General features: G+C 43.5%; 1 protein-coding gene and 1 long non-coding RNA gene across 3 annotated transcripts in view; one reads left to right on the forward strand and one right to left on the reverse strand.

Moving 5' to 3' along the window:
• Positions 1 to 18,540, forward strand: part of LOC109551720 (uncharacterized) — a 150,453-nt gene extending 131,913 nt beyond the window's left edge. Inside the window, exons 7-9 of the long non-coding RNA XR_012330938.1 lie at positions 12,193 to 12,328; positions 17,093 to 17,178; positions 17,503 to 18,540. This is a non-coding gene — a long non-coding RNA (uncharacterized lncRNA). The remainder of the gene's footprint in view (positions 1 to 12,192; positions 12,329 to 17,092; positions 17,179 to 17,502) is intronic.
• The window catches only part of ATP10B (ATPase phospholipid transporting 10B (putative)), a 360,931-nt gene that overhangs the window by 15,290 nt on the left and 325,408 nt on the right, over positions 1 to 20,233 (reverse strand). For both annotated transcript variants that reach the window (XM_073802772.1, XM_073802773.1), the window contains 6 exons: positions 18,517 to 18,841; positions 15,626 to 15,702; positions 14,155 to 14,280; positions 6,171 to 6,371; positions 4,696 to 4,776; positions 3,274 to 3,378 (listed from right to left, as the gene is read on the reverse strand). In XM_073802772.1, coding sequence (XP_073658873.1) covers positions 3,274 to 3,378; positions 4,696 to 4,776; positions 6,171 to 6,371; positions 14,155 to 14,280; positions 15,626 to 15,702; positions 18,517 to 18,841 — 915 coding nt within the window. The remainder of the gene's footprint in view (positions 1 to 3,273; positions 3,379 to 4,695; positions 4,777 to 6,170; positions 6,372 to 14,154; positions 14,281 to 15,625; positions 15,703 to 18,516; positions 18,842 to 20,233) is intronic.

Below are 20,233 nucleotides of genomic sequence, written 5' to 3' on the forward strand. Positions count from 1 at the left end.
AGTTAGTGTGGCAATATTTTATTTAGAATTTTTTACATTATGTTCATTGAACAGATTGGTCTGTAATTTTGTTTTCTTGAACAGTCCATGCTCATTATTTTCATATCAGAATTATTCTAGCCATGAACATTGAATTGCCTATATTTTCTAATATTTGAATCCATGAAACAATGGGTATGAGAGGGGAATTATCTGTCCCTTATAAGTTTGGTCAAACTGACCTTTATAATCCTTGGGCTTGGTGTCTTTAGGAACAGGGTTACCGAGTCAATTTCTGTAATAGTGATTGGTTTATTCATGTTTGCTGAATGATTTTGACTATGCTTTGGTAAATTTTACATTTAACGGAATTATTATTGTTATTATTATTTTTTGCGGTACGCGGGCCTCTCACTGTTGTGGCCTCTCCCGTTGCGGAGCACAGGCTCTGGACGCGCAGGCTCAGTGGCCACGGCTCACGGGCCCAGCCGCTCGGCGGCATGTGGGATCTTCCCAGACCGGGGCACGAACCCGTATCCCCTGCATCGGTAGGCGGACTCTCAACCACTGCGCCACCAGGGAAGCCCTAAAGGAATTATTTTTATTATTATTTTTAAAAGGTCAAGTCTTGGGACTTCCCTGTTGACACAGTGGTTGGGAATCTGCCTGCCAATGCAGGGGACATGGGTTCGAGCCCTGGTCTGGGAGGATACCACATGCCGCAGAGCAACTAAGCCCGTGAGCCATGGCTGTTGAGCCCAAGTGCCACAACTACTGAAGCCCGCGCACCTAGAGCCTGTGCTCTGCAACAGGAGAGGCCACTGCAATGAGAGGCCCGCGCACCATGGTGAGGAGTGGCCCTGCTCGCCACAACTAGAGAAAGCCCGCACACAGCAGAAGACTCAACACAGCCAAAAATAAATAAATTAATTTTAAAAAGCCAAGTCTTTATTTTTATTTGGCTGCGTTGGGTCTTCGTTGCTGTGGGTGGGCTTCTCACTGCAGTGGCTTCTCTTATTGCGCAGCACGGGCTCTAGGTGTGTGGGCTTCAGTAGTTGTGGCTCACGGGGTCAGTAGTTGCAGCTCCTGGGTTCTAGAGTGCAGGCTCAGTAGTTGTGGCACATGGGCTTAGTTGCTCTGCGGCATGTGGGATCTTCCCGGACCAGGGCTCGAACCTGTGTCCCCTGCATTGGCAGGCGGATTCTTATGTAGTTTTAGCTGTTAGCTTTTATGTTCTTGCATGTTTCTTTCTTCCTTTAGTGAGGGTCCGTGGGTGGTAGACCTTGCAGAGTTTATCTGAAAATGTCATTTATCACAGTCTTAAGTGGTAGTGTAACTGTTTGTTATTTTGCCTCAGGTCTTTGAAGATAATTACTCCATTGTTTTTTCGGTTTCTACTTTTTAAACTGCTGTTAAATTTCAAGTAATTGGTGCATAGTCTGTCTTTCACACTGTACAGTTTTACTATGATATACCAGGCAATATACCCAGGTTTATTTTGATTAATCGTCATTCTCAGTGATGATCTCTTCAGATACTGCTTCTCTACTATTCTTTGCTTGTTCTTCTGTGACTCTGACTCCTATTATGTAGCTGCTGGAACCATTTATTCTAGCCACCATTCCTCTTGATTACATTTTCATATTTGTGTGGCATTCTGGATGGGTACCCAATACTACCTTCCAATTTGGTAGTTTACTTTTAGCCTGTGTCCAGCCTAATTTCAATGACAAAATTTTTGTATTTTTCAAGAGTTCTAAATGTTTCCTTAGTTTGGCTCAGTTCCCAGTATTAAAGTTATGACTGTTGTCTGTCTTCCTCACAGCTTCTAAGTGGTTTTTCTGGTGGTTCTGAAAGAAATTTATCCTGTGTACTTAAGCTTGGCTAGGCCTTTTTGTTTTCATCATTTTGGTCTATCTGTCATTGGCATGAATTGGAGCAAAGGGGTTTTCCAGATGGGAACTGCGTGATCTGGAAGCTCCCTTGGGTGGCTCTTATCAGCCACTGCCCAATGTCAGGGCCTGGCCTAACTTGTGATAGTAGGGCGTGGGGAGGAAGTCCCATTGCAGAATGCTGGGAACCCACTGAGCCTACTTGGGGAAGTCTTCGAAATGGTTAATACAAATGCTGTCAGAAAGAGCCATTTCAGCTTGGCTAAAGACAGATCTTTCTGTCAAGGGGTCTCCCTGCACCAGTCAGTCAGTCTTACCTTCTCACACTGTTAGCACAGAGGTTAAACGGTCAAGAGTCAGCTGGCCAGGGTTCAAACTTGCTTCTGTCTTGAACTACTTGGGTAAAGTTTCTTAACCTCTTTATATTCATTTCTATAGCTATAAAATGGGAATTAAAAAAAAAAACACCTAACACACGCGTATATTGCAAAAGGATTTCCACAGTAAGTTTAGTTCAGGTTCATCACTTTGCAGTACAGTTGACTCTTGAACAACACAGGTTTGAACTGCACGGGTCCACTTATACACAGATTTTTTTCACTAAGTACATACTATAGTACTACACGATTGAAGCCATGGATGTGGAACTGCAGGTACGGAGGGCCAACGGTAAAGTCATGTGTGGAATTTCCCCTGCGTGGAGGGTTGGCGCCCCTAAACCCCAAACTGTTCAAGTGTTAACTATATGTGTATGTCAAGTCATTAAACTTATACAGTGCTGTATGTCAATCATATCTCAATAAAACTGAAAAAAGCAGAACAAAACGCTCCAAATACCATCTAACACGAAGGGTTCTGGGAGGTTAAGTAAGATGTAAGATAATACATTAAAACATGTAGATATGTACCTGGCATATAATTTTAAGCTCTTTGTTTTTATAATTATCATTGACTAGTCTAATGAGAAAGATAATGTTACCTTTTTAGATACTAAAATGTGCTATTTGGACGTGCTTGAGATATGCTTAATGGAGACAGTCTTCTACTCTTTTACCCCCAAGTTAAATGGGGAGCATACCTCCCTAACACAGATCAGTCTAATGTTTTCCTTTGTCTCTCAAACACCCCTGAAATTTTTAATCAAAAATTTGCATTTTGGCAACAAATTGTCTCATTGTTCTTTATGAATTAGTTTTTTCATCCTGGCTGGATGGTTACAAAGTTGAGGCCAGCAATTTTATCTTCTCTACCTCTTTATCCCTGTACAAGTGGAACGCAGGTAGGGGTTCAGTATGTATTTATCCAGTGGCTCAATTATATGGAGTAAAGCAGCTCAGAAATCTGAAGGTGGTTGATGAACAGGAACACAATTCTCAGGCCATAAGGGCTCTGGGGCACTTACCCAGGTCTTCATTTCCATTGCCTGGTGCAGGAGGATTGTGGCGAGGGAAACGGTGTTGATGGGTGTCCCAAAGGTAAAGATGTCGATGTCAGAATCCTTGTAGGTCTGCAGAGGAGGAACAAACAGGCACTGGCAGATGTGCCCACGGACTGAAGGCCTTGGCTTTGACAAGTGATTGTAAAACATCAGTGAAGGCAGGTGTCAAGGGAGGGGCAGGCTGGGGAGAAGCCATCCAGCTGCCATCACGTGGAGCTGACCCAAGGGACAGACAAGAGGAGGAGTGAGTTGACAGGACTAAACTCTTGAAAAAGCATTTGCAGAGGAAGCCATGATGAGTATTCCAGAACACTGCAGAAGGAGTCAAGAAAGAATTTACTGAGTACCTCCCAGGCACAATGCCAACTGCTAAAGACACTGCTGTGTCCACTTTCAAGGAGTTTAGAGACCGACTAGGCAGGGCAGATGTGGTACAATTTTAGGGTATAAATGCTATAATGGCAGCACGTACAAGGAACGCTGGGAGCAGAGAAGAGGAATCAGCTGAGACTATAATAAGAGGATTGAAAAGAAAAGAGAGGGGAAAGGCAAAGGCCACAACTGAGGGTGAAAAGTCCAAATCGTCCTAGATGGTAGGTCTGTTGAGCACACAGTAAGGGCAAAAGGTGACGCAGGAAAGGCAAGCAGAGGCCTGACCAGGGAGGGTATTGTAAACCAGGAAATTCAAAGAAAGCACAAAATGCCCACCTCAACACTCATCGTGTTGCTATTTGCAAACGAACACGAGCCAGAGACTAGACACCACTGGCTTCCTGGGAGCAATCACCCCACACCTGAGTTCCCTGTCTAGGATGAATACAGATATCCTATGCTATATAACTTCTCACTCTTTAAACTGGGGAACCAAACTGAGATGGGGCTGGAATCCCTTACTATCTGCATTCTTGTTTTTATTGCATAGAATGTAGTATCTCTTATTATCAGAACTTCATGCCTTGACCTTGGAAGGTCAAATCTAAATATAAACCAAGGGTTGCAAATTCAAATACCTTCAGTGCTCAAGTAAGAAGCGGTAAATGAGTGAAGAAGGCCAGGCATGACACAAAAGGGCATGGTGGGGACTATGGCAAACTGGAGCACATGCCCCCCATCTAAGCAGGGCAGTGAGTCAACTCTGGATTCTCGCCACGAGGGAAAAATGACCCAGTGTAATAATAGCTTTCAGTGTTTCAGAAGCTGGCAGAAATGAAGACGTTTTGGTAAAATATTCTGACTTTTTGAATACCAGGGTAGGGTGGAGTCTGCAGGCCTCCTCTTTGGAGCCCCTGCTCCGAATATTAGGAAACTATTAGCTTGGGATTTCATATAAACAGGACCAGTTCTACCCTGCTATTTGTACGGTTAGAATGGGACCATACAACTTACCAGGTAGGGGATAAAGAAACAGACGAGGCTCTGGTAGAACGCATCCGCCATGGAAATCCAGAAAGTCAGCAGGTTATAGCACTGGCAGGAAATAGCACATCGACAGTAACCACCATCAAAGCAAGCCTCTGTTCTTTGTAAGCAACTTTCTTGTGCATGGCTGGACTAGACAACACGGCACTTACAATGCTTCTTATCTTAGAGGCAATAGAATGGAACGATTAAGAGCATGGGCCTGGGGGTGACAGACCTCAGGTCCAGTTCCAGCACTGTGTGGCCTTAGTGAAAGTCACTAAGCTTCTTTGAGCATTGTTTCCTCTTCCTTAGAAAGTAGAGAAAAACACCACCAACTATTTCCTTGGGTTTCAAGAGGTCTAAATGCAGTTGTGCTTTGGTAGCTAGGAAAGGCTCAGCTACCAAATATAATTACCAAATGATAATGAATGGTTATCATTCATTAGCACATTGTTAGTGCTCATACAAACTTGGTAAGTTTAGAGATTCTGAGGTTTCTGAATAGCATCTGAAAGAGAACCCTCAATCACAGCCCAGGGTCACAGGTTCCCACGATCTCAGTGGCTGCAGAGACAACCTTTCTCATTTTGTGCTTCACTCCTCTTGCCTTCCCTGGGAAAAGTGAAACTGTTCACATTGTATGTTTTTGCCACATTAACTTCTCTTAATGTTAGTTACTCAAGGAAGACATTATGCAGCTAGCTCGCCTCTGGGAAGGGGACAGCTAGAAGGGCCCAGGATGTAGGCGTGCCATCGCCACCTCTCCCTTGCTTGAAGTGCTGGGGTTGCTGTGTTGCTCTCCACCTGTCTCTGGTTGAGGATGGGGCTTGGTTCTTCACTGGCTGTCCCCAAAATATCACCAGCTCTCAGGCACCACATCTGGCTTTGCCCTCCTTTTCCCCAGGTGCAAAGGTACCCTTGTGCATATCGACATCCCTTTTCCCAGAGCTCCCCCTTCGAGGCAGTCAGGTCCCCTCTCTGCCTCCTGCATCCAAGCTCCTGACCCGTGTCTGCGCTAGTCGGGCTGCCTGCTGTGTGACTTCTCCAGATCATTTAGGGCATCAGTGTGGCCTCTGTGCCTTGTAAGAGACTGTTCTGTGGTTTTAGTCCAGGGGTTCCCAAACCAAGCCTTGGGCATTCTGTTGAAAGCCTACAGACAAGGACCAGATAAGGGTGATGGGATCTTTCTGTAAGCCCTCTTCCCCTTTAACTAGGGAGTCCCGTATTAACGTGTGATGTAATTAAGAAATAACTGAAAAGAAAAATACCCACTGGTCTGGTCCATCACCTTCAACAGCAAATGAGAAACAGGCCAGAAGCAGGGAGCAGTGTTTCCGGGTCACATGGGAGGTAAGTGGCAGAGTGGTGACCAGAACACAGGACCGCCAGCCCAGCACTCCTCCTCTGACACCTCAAGGGAGGAGCTGGAGGTCACCTCCCCGCCTGCCCGAGCCCCTTACCTCAGAGTTCTGACCACTCTTGTACAGCTCAGGCAACGCCAGGAGTGTTTCCATAGAGACGTCTTTATCGAGGACTCCGAAGACAAGAGGAGGCAAGGAGGTGAAGAAGAGATTGAAGAAGATCAATTGCCAGTAATCGATCATGGTGGAGCCAGAGAAACCACAGAAGAACTGGTACCAGAAGAGCAGGTTGACGTAGCCCTGCAGGCAGAGGGTGCGGCCTTGTGAGTGAGGACCCGCGGGCAGCCGGGTCCCAGATGCTGCTTAGGAGCTCTGACAAGTCCCTACTCAGACTTGGAGCTTCAGTTTCCTTGTTTGTGACAGGCAAGGTTGTATAAGGACTGCAGGTAATTTTCATCCCTTAGATTCTACCATTACCACTTCTGCTACTACTACTAACCTTCTTTAGGACCTGAAAGTAATTCCACCGATTTGTTAAGTATACGTTGTCAAGAGCATAGGGTTTTGGAGGCAGAGAGGACTGGTTTTGAATCCCCAGTTGGGTCATGTACTAGCTTGAGTCACACCCCAGTTGGGTGTGAACTCGGTCAAATTGCTTAGCCTTTCTGAACGTCTTGCCATCTTTCGGATACGATTAGTAGTACCTAGACCATGACATGTGATACCAAAAGGCAGTAGTTGTGATTAGCAGTATGGTAAGAGGAAGGGATGCTAGAAAGACTTGACCGCGGGCAGGAAGGCTGGCGGGAGGATGACTTCCTGAGGAGGTTGACCTCACAACACTTGCCTCATGGTCACACAGCTCCAAAGGTGAAGAAGAAAACCTTGTGCCTAAGTTGCTTTATGCTTTCGAAAGATCTTTCTACCCAAGACCTCCTCACCTGAGAAGGGCTGGGTCACTATTACTATCTAACATATTGTGATGTGGTTTGGTGACTTGACCAAGGTCACAGAAGCAGCCGGTCCTGGCATTAGAACTAGAACTTCTCAACTCTACGTGGCTGGGGCACAGAGGCATGAAGGATGTTGTAAGGAAGCTTTCAGTGGGTTTGTGTTCAAACTAGAATTCTCATTCCCTGATTGCTGGGCCAGTGTTATTTTTAAGAGCCTCTCTGTTTAGTACTGTAATACTACTAGTAATATTAACATTCATATTAACACCACGATTGTTATTTGAGCTTCTATTTGTGACAGGTGTGTGACATACTATATTAGTATATACCACAGTAGTAGATGTGCAGTATACATAATTGGTCCCATCAACCTGGCAAGATTAATGTCATTGCTAATAATATCATACTACTATATTTATGTATTATATTAACTATTATAACTTGATCTACAGACAAGGAATCTGAGGCTCTGAGATACTCAGTTACTCCTTGCCTGTGTTCACAGCCAGGAAATGGCACAACCAGCCACTGAGTTTTCAAAGCTTCCTCCTCAACCACCCGCAAGAACTCTTAGTCCCGTTTTTGGATTATATAATAACAATGCTAACCAAGATTCTCCCAGCTGAGGAACTCCATCCTTTGGCTTTTCTGCCAAGGTGACTAATGGGAGGTTTTCTGGCTCTGAAGGAGACCCCGGTGCTCTGAGACACCCTGGATGGACCTTGCATCTCTCTGTCTGAGGGCCGGGCTCCCCTTCATTGCTGCTCTGGGGCTTCAGGTCATCCCGCTCCCACTCCAGTCCTGTGATGCTGTGAGGGCTTTTCTCCTATGAGTTTTGGTGAAGTTCTTTTTCAGAGGAGGAGATTTGGGAAGGAGAGGGCTTGGTCTGTTTCCTGTGCTGTAGGTAGGTTTGAAATATACTATGGGCAGACACTGAGTCCCCAAATCAACATCACCCACTTGTGCACTTGACAGGATTGGTTTAAGAAGAACCAAAATGCTGAAGTCTCCTTGATACTAGGGTTCAACAACTGCATGAGGCTTTGACTGCTTGTTTTTTTTTTTTTAAGCCCTTTGAGCACCTTGCTTCTTCCTCCCCAGCTAGCTGGGTAAGACAATAACTCTTATCTCCATGTACGCACAGGCAGCTTGAGTGGCTCAAATAGGGTAAGTGACTACACCAAAGTCCCTCTGCCAGTTGGGCCTGGAACTGTGACTTGAGGTTGTAGAACCTTAGGACGCCAGGACTGGAAGTGACGCCATCTACAGACGAGGCCAAGAATAGCAACGGCAGCAAACACAACAGCAACCGAGACTCCTAAAGTGCATCTTATGTGCCAAACTCTGTTCTGACTCACTCAGTCCATCTACCAGCCTTATGAGGATATCACTACTATCCTCATTTTACAATTGAGAAAACCGAGCCTCAGAGAGGTCAAATCATGGGGCTGGGGCTACAGACTAGTAAGTAACAAAGCTGGAGTCCAGACCTAGATGTTCTGGCTAAACAATATACTACTAAACAACCAATGGATCACTGAAGAAATCAAAGAGGAAATAAAAAAATACCTAGAGACAAAAGACAATGAAAACATGATCATCCAAAACCTATGGGACGCAGCAAAAGCAGTTCTAAGAGGAAAGTCTATAGAAATACAATCTTACCTCAGGAAACAAGAAACATCACAAATAAACACCTAAACTTACACCCAAAACAACTAGAGAATGACAAACAAAACCCAAAGTTAGTAGAAGGAAGGAAATCTTAAACATCAGAGCAGAAACAAATGAAATAGAGATGAAGAAAACAGTAGAAAAAGATCAATGAAACTAAAAGCTGGCTCTTTGAAAGATAAAATTGATAAACCTTTAGTGAGACTCATCAAGAAAAAAAGGGAGAGGGCTCGTATCAATAAAATTAGAAATGGAAAAGGAGAAGTTACAATGGACACCACAGAAATACAAAGGATTGTATGAGATCACTATACACCAATAAAATGGACAACCTGGAAGAAATGGACAAATTCTCAGAAAGGTATAACCTTCCAAGACCCAACCAGGAAGAAATAGAAAATATGAACAGAACAATCACAAGTACTGAAATCGAAACTGTGATTAAAAATTTCCAACAAACCAAAGTCCAGGACCAGATGGCTTCACAATCGAATTCTTTCAAACATTTAGAGAAGAATTAACACCTATCCTTCTGAAACTATTTCAAAACATTGCAAGGAAGGAACACTCCCAAACTCATTCTATGAGGCCACCATCACCCTGATACCAAAACCAGACAAAGTTACCACACATGAAAAAAATTACAGGCCAATATCATTGATGAACATAGATGCAAAAATCCTCAACAAAACACTAGCAAACCAAATCCAACGATACACTAAAAGGATTGTGCACCCTTATCAAGTGGGGTTTATCCCAGGGATGCAAGGATTTTTCAATATCCACAAATCATTGTGATACACTACATCGAAAAATTGAAGGATAAAAACCATATGATTATCTCAATAGATGCAGAAAAAGCTTTTGACAAAATTCAACACCCACTTATGATAAAAACTCTCCAGAAAGTGGGCATAGAGGGCACCTACCTCAATCTAATAAAGGCCATATATGACAAACCCACAGCAAACAACATTCTCATTGGTGAAAAGCTGAAAGCATTTCCTCTAAGGTCAGCAACAAGACAAGGATGTCCAGTCTTGCCACTTTTATTCAACATAGTCTTGGAAGTCCTAGCCATGGCAATCAGAGAAGGAAAAGAAATAATAGGAATCCAAATTGGAAAAGAAATGTAAAACTGTCACTGTTTGCAGATGACATGATACTATATATAGACAATCCTAAAGATGCTACCAGAAAACTACTAGAGCTCATCAGTGATAAAGTTGCAGGTTACAAAATTAACGCACAGAAATCACTTGTATTTCTGTACACTAACAACAAGAGATCAGAAAGAAATTAAGGAAACAATCCCACTTACCATCGCATCAAAAAGAATAAAATACCTAGGAATAAACCTACCTAAGGAGGAAAGAGACCTGTACTCTGAAAACTATAAGATGCTGATGAAAGTAATTAAAGATGATACCAACAGATGGAGAGATATACCATGTTCTTGGATTGGAAGAATCAATATTGTCAAATGACTGTACTACCCAAGGCAATCTACAGATTCAATGCAATCCCTATCAAATTACCAATGGCATTTTTCACAGAACTAGACCACAAAATTTTATAATTTGTATTGAAACACAGAAGACCCCATATAGCCAAAGCTATTTGAAAAAGAAAGAGCTGGAGGAATCAGGCTCTCTGACTTCAGACTATGCTACAAAGCTACAGTTGCCAAAATACTATGGTACTGGCACAAAAATAGAAATATAGATCAAAGGAATAGGCTAGAAAGCCCAGAAATAAACCCACACACCTATGGTCAGTTAATCTATGACAAAAGAGGCAAGAGCATACAGTGGAGAAAAGACAGTCTCTTCAATAAGTGGTGCTGGGAAAACTGGACAGCTACATGTAAAAAAATGAAACTAGAACATTCTTTAACGCCATACACAAAAATAAACTCAAAATGGTCTAAAGACTTAATATAAGACATGACAGCATAAAACTCCTAGAAGAGAACATAGGCAAAACATTCTCTGACATATATCATACCAATGTTTTCTTAGGTCAGTCTCCCAAGGCAATAGAAATAAAAGCAAAAATAAACAAATGGGACCTAAAGGAAACCATAAACAAAATGAAAAGGCAACTTACATACTGGGAGGAAATATTTACAAACAAAGCGACCTACAGGAGATTAATCTCCAAAATATACAAATAGCTCACGCAGCTCAGTATAAAACAAACCAACCAACCAGTCAAAAAATTGGCAGATCTAAATAGACATTTCTCCAAAGAAGACATATGGATGGCCAAAAAGCACATGAAAATATGCTCAACATCACTAACTGTAAGAGGAATGCAAATCAAAACTACAATGAGGTATCACCTCACACTGGTCAGGATGGCCATCATCAAAATACCTACAAACAACAAACGCTGGAGAGGGTGTGGATAAAAGGGAACCCTCTTGCACTGTTGGTGGGAATGTAAATTGATATAGCCACTATGGAGGTTTCTTAAAAAACTAAAAACAGCTACCATGTGATCCAGCAATCCTACTCCTGGGCATATATCTGGAGAAAACCATAATTTGAAAGGATATACGTACCCCGGTGTTCACTGCAGCACTATGTACAATAGCCAAGACATGGAAGCAACCCAAATGTTCACTGACAGAAGAATGGATGAAGAAGATGTGGTACATGTAGACAATGGAATATTACTCAGCCATAAGAAAGAATGATATAATGCCATTTGTAGCAACGTGGACCTAGAGATTGTGATACTGAGTGAGAAAAGTCAGAGAAAGACAAAGATCATATGATATCACTTATGTGGAACTAAAAAATGATATAAATGAACTTACAAAATAGAAACAGACTCACGGACTTTGTAAACAAACTTATGGTTACCAAAGGGGAAAGGTTGGGGGAGGGATAAATTAGGAGTTTGGGATTAACATATACACACTATATAAAATAGGTAATATAAAATATATAATCAACAAGAACCTACTGTATAGCACAGGGAACTCTACTCAATAATCAGTAATAACATTATTACTGTTATTATTACTAATAGCATATATGGGAAAAGAATCTGAAAAGGAATGGGTATATGTATATGTATATGTATAACTGAATCACTTTGCTATACCCCTGAAACTAACGCAACACTATAAATCAAGTCTACTCTTATATAAAGCAAAAATTAAATTTAAAAAGGAATAATCCAATTAAAAAATTGAAACTGTATTAATCCTTAAAAAAAAAAAGAATACAAGGTTCCTGACCTCCAAGACAATATTTATGAGCAGGCCCTTTGCAGAAGTTTGCAGAGCCCCGATTTAGACCGTAAGCCTCATGAGAGTGGGGACCACGTGTGTCTAGATCTCTGCTCTATACCCAGTGCCTGATAATGTTCCCGACACAGCATATGTTCAATAATTATTTGAACAAACTAAGTACATCTTGGTGGTTCTATTGTCCTCACATGCATCCTGGAGTTTTAACGTGAAAATGTGTTTCCTTCCACAGGTCGTGTTAGGACCTTGTGTGTTTCCACTTGCTCTGCCTGGCTGGAATCTCTGCACCCCGGGGAGACCGTATTGAACCCCGTGATGGCATCGCTGAGACTGGGCGCCTGTTTTTCCTCCCAAGAAGCCACAGTGCCGTAATTAACTCACTGTTCACATTTCAGAGCAGGCAGCGTTTTAATCCCCTCGGAAATTGGTTTTGGACATGGAAGTTATAGTTCTCCACCCTCTAATTGCAAAGGGGAGATAATAGGGCATCAGTATCGCCATTTCGATCCCGGTATCGAGCTGGAAATAAATATCATTTAAGCTCTGAAAGCATGGCTGGCTGGAAACGTTTCCTTTTCTATTTCACAGATTTAATGCAGAGAAGAGGCTGTGCTTATTCAAAAAAACGATTCTCTTGGAGGCAAGGAAAAAACATTAAACGGGGGCATTTTGAATTCTAACTACGCAGTCTTTCTGGTCAAATAGAGACTTGTTTGCATGGGTTTGCTGAAATAATGGTACCATCCAGTGTATGGAATTTACATTATTTTTTGTCATGCTGCTTATTTACATATACATTGAACTTTGCACAGAAATGCCTATTCCCGAGTCCGGGTAACTGTGACTTTCCTGAAAGCAGGCCTGGGAGAATGGAGTGAGAGGAAAAAATATATGCCATTTTGTAGCTGCTACTTGGCTACTGTGTTTCACTTCCATCACTCTGGTCTTAATCCTCCCTTTTTCCTTATGCAAAAAGGAATTGGATTCTATTTGGAGTCTCTTGGGGATTATTCAAAGGTCCTCAAGCTAGATAATGAAAAGCGCAGGCCCTGTTCTCTCCCTTAATACAGCAGTGCTCTGACTTCTTCCTATGCCCATTGTTAATCGAGGGCTTTGCAAACAAGAGTCTCTGACAGTTTTAATACCTCAGTTGGTGTGTGCCTGCTTTGGGCCCTTATCAACAAGACAAAAACACACATATCTTTCAGAGAAACAATCATACCTTCAAATGATTGTATAGTGCTCCGTGCCATCCAGAGCTCTGATGCTAAAACCTCTCGATAATACTTCTAGGGACAGAGAGAGTCCTATTCTCCCCACATTATGGACAAGGAAACCAAGGCTCAGAGAGTTGAAGTAACTCTTTCAAGTTTACAAAGCATACTAGAGTCAGGCAAGACTAAAACCCAGATGATCACCCTGCTCTAAACATTTTTGCTAATGTATATTTTATTTAGAAGTCCTTGTTGGGAATGCTGGCGATGTTGAAGTGATACACAGGGTCTTGGGTGGCAACCTTCCCCTTCACTCTCCTGAGGGTGAGGGTTCTGCTCTTGCCTATCCGGGTGACTCTATCTGGGGAGGAAACCTAAGCTCCAAGTTAGGCGAGTTGTTCTTCAAATCCTTCTTCCTTGCAGTCAGAAAAGAAATCTCATTTATGGAGGCCCTCTAAGAGTTACGACAGCAGCAACAATGATAAAAAGAAGAATGGCTAACTTTATAGGGTGATCACTAAGCGCTAATCACTTTCCACACAAGCTGTCAGTTCATCCCTGTGGCAAGTGTGCGAGAAAGGTACTATTACCATCCCCATTTTAGAGATGAGGAAACTAAGGTGTGAAGCCATTACCAAATAAAGGAGCCTCAGTTTGAACCAAATCTGATCTGACTCCACAGTGCTCACGCCGCCTCCTACGTGCCAGGTGCGTGCCAGACAGTACTGCCGATGTTGACGATCATCTCACCAAATAGTACTAGCCCCATTTTATCAAAGACGAAATTGAGGCTCAGAGAACTGAATTATCTTGCCCAACGTCACTGAGCTAGTCAGGGACAGTTTCAGGATTCAAAATCCAGGTTAGCCTGACTTATTTCCTTACATAGAGATGCTTCGTCTATTTCAGCGGGTAGAGCTGGCTGTCCCCTGGCCAGGACTCCCAAGGCTCGGGTGGGAGGTTACCGCAGGGCCACTCACCACGTTCTTGTAGAAGTAGTACGCCACCATCCTGGCCAGGCGTGAGTAACACCAGTGTCCGTGCACAAGCAGCAGCTTCTTGAGGTGTCTGAAGTGGGAGATGGCAAAGTCGCTGGACATGACGGCCTGAGAGGGCAGAGCAGACACATCAGCTTCCATTCTGCTGCCAGTGCACCAAAGAGGCTCCCTGGAGGGTGCTGCTCTGTTCCGCGTCCATAGCCGGTAGGGTCTAAAAGACCCTTTGTCACGTGTAGCACCCTTGGGTGGCTTTATGGACTCTGACACCCCACCCTCTCCTCTGGGAAATGCAAATCCCACTAGAATCCAAGGAGGGCAGGTCAGAAGGGACCAGTGGTCTGGCCTGGCCCTTGACCTCCTTCCACTTATCCAATAAGCATTTACTGTGAACCAGTGTGTGTTGGGCACCATCTAGGGATGTGATGGTTGACCAGAGAGTAGGGGCTTCCATGCGAGTGATCCTCAAACCTCTCAACGCCCTTGGCCACCCACCAAGGCAGGCCATTTGCTCCAGTCTCATGCGGAGCTGATGGATGGAGAGCTCTTCCTTTCCATGGAGCTGAAGTGTGTCTTTTGCCCTTGGGATGACTCAGAAACAAGGCCCAGTTCATGGTAATTTTTTAGAGTATGAGGTTTGGACGTGCCTGGTTATAAATCCTGGTCCGAGTCTTGGTCAGGGCATTTAACCGCTCTCAGCCTCAGTTTCCTCATCTGAAAAAGTGGAATAACAATCCCTAACACACAGGGTGGTGGCTGCTGAAATTAACTGGGATAATAAGTGTGAAGTGCGAATAGAGTGCTGGCCTACGATAGACACTCAAAAGGTGACGGTGTTCGATCCTCCCCACCAACAAATTTAGGCACCACCTAATGTCTGCACTGGTGGTGGGAATACAGTTGTTAATGGTTCAGAACGCCAAGGTGGGGTCTGTCTTAATGGGAAACATTAGCAGCTCCAGTTAGTATGTTTGTTCCAAGCTGAATTTGAGTAATTTTGGTACACTTTTAAGGTATACCAAGCAACTTATAGGTCCGTCTAGCCATCACGACTCAAATGGCAGTTGAAAAATATTTTCCGATGTCCTTACAGCTGTCACTGCTCACAGAGGGCACTGCAAACTTGGATGTGGGTGGAGGTTACAGGGAGGAAGCATGGAATCAGGAAGGCTTTGTTTTCCCTGAATGGTTGGGTACTCTTTGGCTTTAGAATATGGGTATCGCCAGCTGTCTATAAGAAGCCAAGCATCTTTGATCACTCTCTTTATTCTGAAGGACTGGGCAGTAGGGATGCGGTGATGGAGGTTATGTATAGGCAAGGATATCTGTCTTTCAGATGATAATTCTGCAAAGCTCTTCAGTATAAATTCCTCCAAGACTGTGGGGAATTGCTTAACTCACTAATAAGGATAACGGAGAGTAAGAAAGTAACAAGTAGAGTTGAAGCAAATGATACCTGCATGCCTTCCTGTCCAGATATTCCAATCCCAATATCAGCAGCTTGAATCATGCTTACGTCATTTGCTCCATCACCTGAAAGGAGAGAGGTCATGAGATCCTGGTCCAACTGCTATGTGACAATGAGAAGTTTTATACAAGCGGCACTAAATCGTCCCTATTTTATGCACAAGTGAATCCTTTTAATGTTGCTCTGAATAGTCCTATAGGAAGAGTCATTGCTACAGGACTTTAGCCTGAGAGATCTTTTCTTCTTTGGACAAGAAGCCCTACTCTTTCTTTATCATTTACCAAATACTTATTGTGTCCTTTTTTTAGGTACAATGTTAGGTATTGGGAATACAGTGGTATGTGAGCCTTGGGCAGTGCTTTACAGTTTGCCAAAAAGGCCTTCTCAGGTGTTACAGTGGGCTTCACTGAGAAGCAGATGGAGAATTTGAGCAACACAGGGGCTCGGCAAGGGTAATCCAGGTAGTGAAGGGACCCGGAAGCCCTGGAACTAAGATCTTTCTGTTTCCACGGCCAGCAAACCTCCCCTCACTCAGTATAACTTACACTGACCATATCAAGACAACTGGAATGCTGGACAGCTAAATCATCAGAGATTGTCAGTGGTGTCCAAGGACAGAGACAATGTTCAGTGATGTTTCTAAATAGAGGAACATGGGATTGACTCATTTTTTAGGTTGAGGTACATTGAGTCACTTTGGGTTCCCAGTCAATGAATCAGTTGATTCAGGGAACTGGAGGTTAGGGCATGGAAATACATACACACACATGCCACCTTTTATACCAGCACCGTCAAACAGATTTTCCTGTGATAGAAATGTCCTATATCTTTACTGTCCAATTTGAAAACCATTAGCCCCCTGTGACTACTGAAATGTGGCTGGTGAATTTCTATTTAATTTTAAGTTTAACTTTAAATAGCCACATATAACAGGTGGCAACCATGTTGGACGGCACAGCTCTCAACAGTGAGGTCTTCCTCACGAGCCTGGCTTTTCCAGACTATGATGCCTTATCCATCAGACTAGAGTTTAGCAAACTTTTTCTGTAAAGGGCCAGATAGTAAATATTTTAGGCTTTGTGGGCCAAGAAGCAAAACTGAGCAACTGTTCCTGCTGAGAGGCAAATCGTTTTTACACATTTTACTATTAAAAACACAAAAACCATTCTTAGCATCTCTACAGAAATATGCAGTGGGCCAGTCTCAGCTTGAGGGCCATGATTTGTAGACTGAACTGGCTTCATCCTTCTCCTTCTCCTGGCGCCACCTGTTTTTCCAGTGGGTTCTCATAATGATCTGCAAGTCAATTTATATGAGATACTAGAGAGAATATGGATTTGGGGGAGAAAATTTCCTTCTCCTAATTATCTGGCAACAAAATTCATTAAGCTCAAAAATTGTGTCAGTGTAAGTTGCTGTTATTCTTCTAACGATGATTTTTTTCCTCCTTGATAGCACAGCAGTGCATGATTTTCATCTTCCCCATGGCAGGACAAATCCACCCTTTAACCTCTTCTGTTTGCAAGGCAGTGGAAGCAGAGGTATGGAATCCCGCTATTTCTTGCCCTGCTGGCTTTGTTTCTGCTGCTGTGGCAGTGAAGCCAGTCCCTTACCTCTGGGAATCAATCCCGGGCTATTGCCTTGAAGTTTGGAAGAGGACAGTTCAGGGAATACAATTAGGATGCAGTTGCTAAAGCTCTGCTGCCTCTATTCTTTCTGCCCACTCCCTCTTTTTATTTCTGGTTTTGAACTGCTTTTACCTGAAGACCAGGAGAAAAGGAAAAAAAAAAAAAAAACCCACCAATGTAAAGTAGGCCCCTTATTTGAAATGCCAGGAAAGAAAATCTCTTTCCATGTCTTTGCAGGAGGAAGAGAACCTGAACCATCTGTAAGAATGTCCTCACACAAAAGCAACGTTTACCATGTGCTTGGTATGCGCTGGGCACGGGATGGAACTGAGTAAGACTGACATTTCCCCTCCACTCAGGAAACTTCTGGTCTCCTGAGCAGCCCAGCACTGAAGGCGTAACAGTGCTGTGGAGCCCTGTGGGAGCCCACGGAGTAAAGGAACATTAGGCGGGATTGGAGGAGGTTTTACAGAGGAAACGGCTTGAGCAAAGGTCAGGAAGCGAGAGAGGACGAGGCTCCTGGAGAATGGTAAGCAGCTTCATGTGATTGGGACATGGACTGCTGAATGTTGTGGGGAGGAAGGTGGCTGGACAGATAATGGAGCCCAGATCGTGAAGGTTCTTGTAAACCAGCTTTGGTTGTTCCTGGAAGGTTTGAAGTAAGGACACTTCATTTCTCTGCCTCAACCATGGCTAAAATTTAATCCCCTATGAGAAATTCTTCAACAACCAACAAGCCAGCGTTTACTGAGGGTATGCTTTGTGTAGAGTCTTATATTTAGAAATGAATATACAACACTAAACATGGGACAAGCTTCACTTTTTAGATCTCCCCACCAGCCATCAACACTCGCCAGAATATCAAGTCCACAGGCACCTGAGGTGCGTGGTATTGTGCCATGTGTTAAGTATGGAAGGGCACATGGTCGGCATCCCAGAAGTGAGTGGGCCTGGATGTGTATTGAGCTACCTGGATATTCTGAACTTGAGGCCCCTCTTGCCTTTGGCCTCCATCCAAGTCCTGACTTTTCCTTAGCAGACCTGCTCATCCTGAGAACTTGGATTTGCTCGCCCACCCTGCTTAGCTGCTGCTCACCTGCTGACTGCCACATCTTGATTGTCACGTTGAACTCTCTCCCTCTAAGACAACGACCCTCAGCTTGAGCATCCTGACGGTGATACGTGACCCCTCACCTCTGGTCCAGAGTGGGCTTGCCCAGCGTCCCCCCCACATCTCCGCATGATGGGTACCTATGGAAAGGGTCATGGCTCTCAGCCTGTCTCGCACCAGCTTGACGAGCATACTCTTCTGGAGTGGGGTGGAGCGGCAGCACAGGACAGACCGGCAATACTGGGTCAACTCCAGAAATTTCTCCTCCAGTTTTCCCTGGAAAATGGCATTCAACGTCTTCCCATCGATGACCAATCCAACCTCTGGAACTGCAGCTCCTGAGGTGGGGGGTGGCGTCACAGAAGGTAGGCGGAAGAACCCAGAGAGCTTGTGGTCCGGCTTCTGTGGTCCATGAAGTTGCTTTACCTCTTCCAATACCAAGTTGAGGATGGATTCACAGGTTTCCTATAAAGAGCAGAATAATGAATTTGGTGTCAGTAAGCAACATTAGAAACAGGTTAAAAATGTCACTTTATCCTTTAGTTAAAGAGTTATAAAACTCTACCCCCATAGAGATGACCCGGGATTTCACTTTCTGATTTTGGCATTTCTCTGCAATATTTCAAACAGCATCAAAGCAATAGTAATTTGGAAACAAATTAATGGCCAAAATAGGAGAGACAGCTTGGGAATGGGAGTGGAGATAGCACAGCAAGATGTGGGCCTTTTACAGGGATGACAGAATGTAGTAAATGATACTGATACGATGGCAAATGATGACAATGTGTCATGCTGGTACCCTACTTTCCATTTCTCACAAGTCATTTCTGTTCTCCTTTGTTCCTCAGAACATTCCTGTGTGGTAGGTAGGGTGACTATTACTGACTTTAGTTTTGAGATGAGGAAATTGAAACAGTGAAATCCTTAGTAACTTGCCCAAGGTCATCTCGAATTGTGGCTTCTTAACTGAAAAAATACATTGCATGTTTATCCGTTTGTATAAATGTATTGGTCGTACTGGTTAAAACTGACTATGTGGGCTTCCCTGGTGGCGCAGTGGTTGAGAGTCTGCCTGCCGATGCAGGGGACATGGGTTTGTGCCCTAGTCCGGGAGGATCCCACATGCCACGGAGCGGCTGGGCTCGTGAGCCATGGCCACTGAGCCTGCGTGTCCGGAGCCTGTGCTCCGCAACGGGAGAGGCCACAACAGTGAGAGGCCTGTGTACCGCAAAAAACAAAAAAAAAACAAAAAAAAACTGACCATGTATGTGAGTCTTATTGAGTTTTTCTGATGTTTACCTTGAAACATGGTGAAGAAATTATTTCCTCTTATCAATTCTCCTCCATTACTTTTGATTGTATAAAAGATAAAGACAGATCTTGGATCTAAAGATATCCTTAATACCTCTTTCACTTGTTTAAACATCACTTTTAAATAAAGATAGAGAAAAGTGGTGGCAGTCAGCTAGCTGTACTATCAATTTTAATTTCATTGTTCTGTTCACGGGGTCTTTATTTAGCAGTGTTCTTTTATCCGTGGCAAGGGATGATGATTTTTCATTTACTTTAGTGCTAAAAATTCTTCTAAAAATAAGTTTTGAAAAGTTCAAAGTGAGTCTATTTAAATGAAATCATTAAATAAACAACAGTATAGATAATATGTGGATTTAGGCAAAAATCGTGAAGGTTGTTCTGAAATGACAAGTTTGGAGACCCCTGATCTAGAAGCTTCTGAGAATATTTGGAATAATTGCTTCTGGAGTGAGTAGGACTGCAGCTCATTATTCTGGAGGCTTCCTTTAGGGGATGCTAAACTGAGCACTGCAAGCAAGAGGATGTGCACGGGACCTAGCGGGG

Source organism: Tursiops truncatus, chromosome 3 (genome assembly GCF_011762595.2).
Source record: "Tursiops truncatus isolate mTurTru1 chromosome 3, mTurTru1.mat.Y, whole genome shotgun sequence".
Classification (NCBI taxonomy): Eukaryota; Metazoa; Chordata; class Mammalia; order Artiodactyla; family Delphinidae; genus Tursiops; species Tursiops truncatus.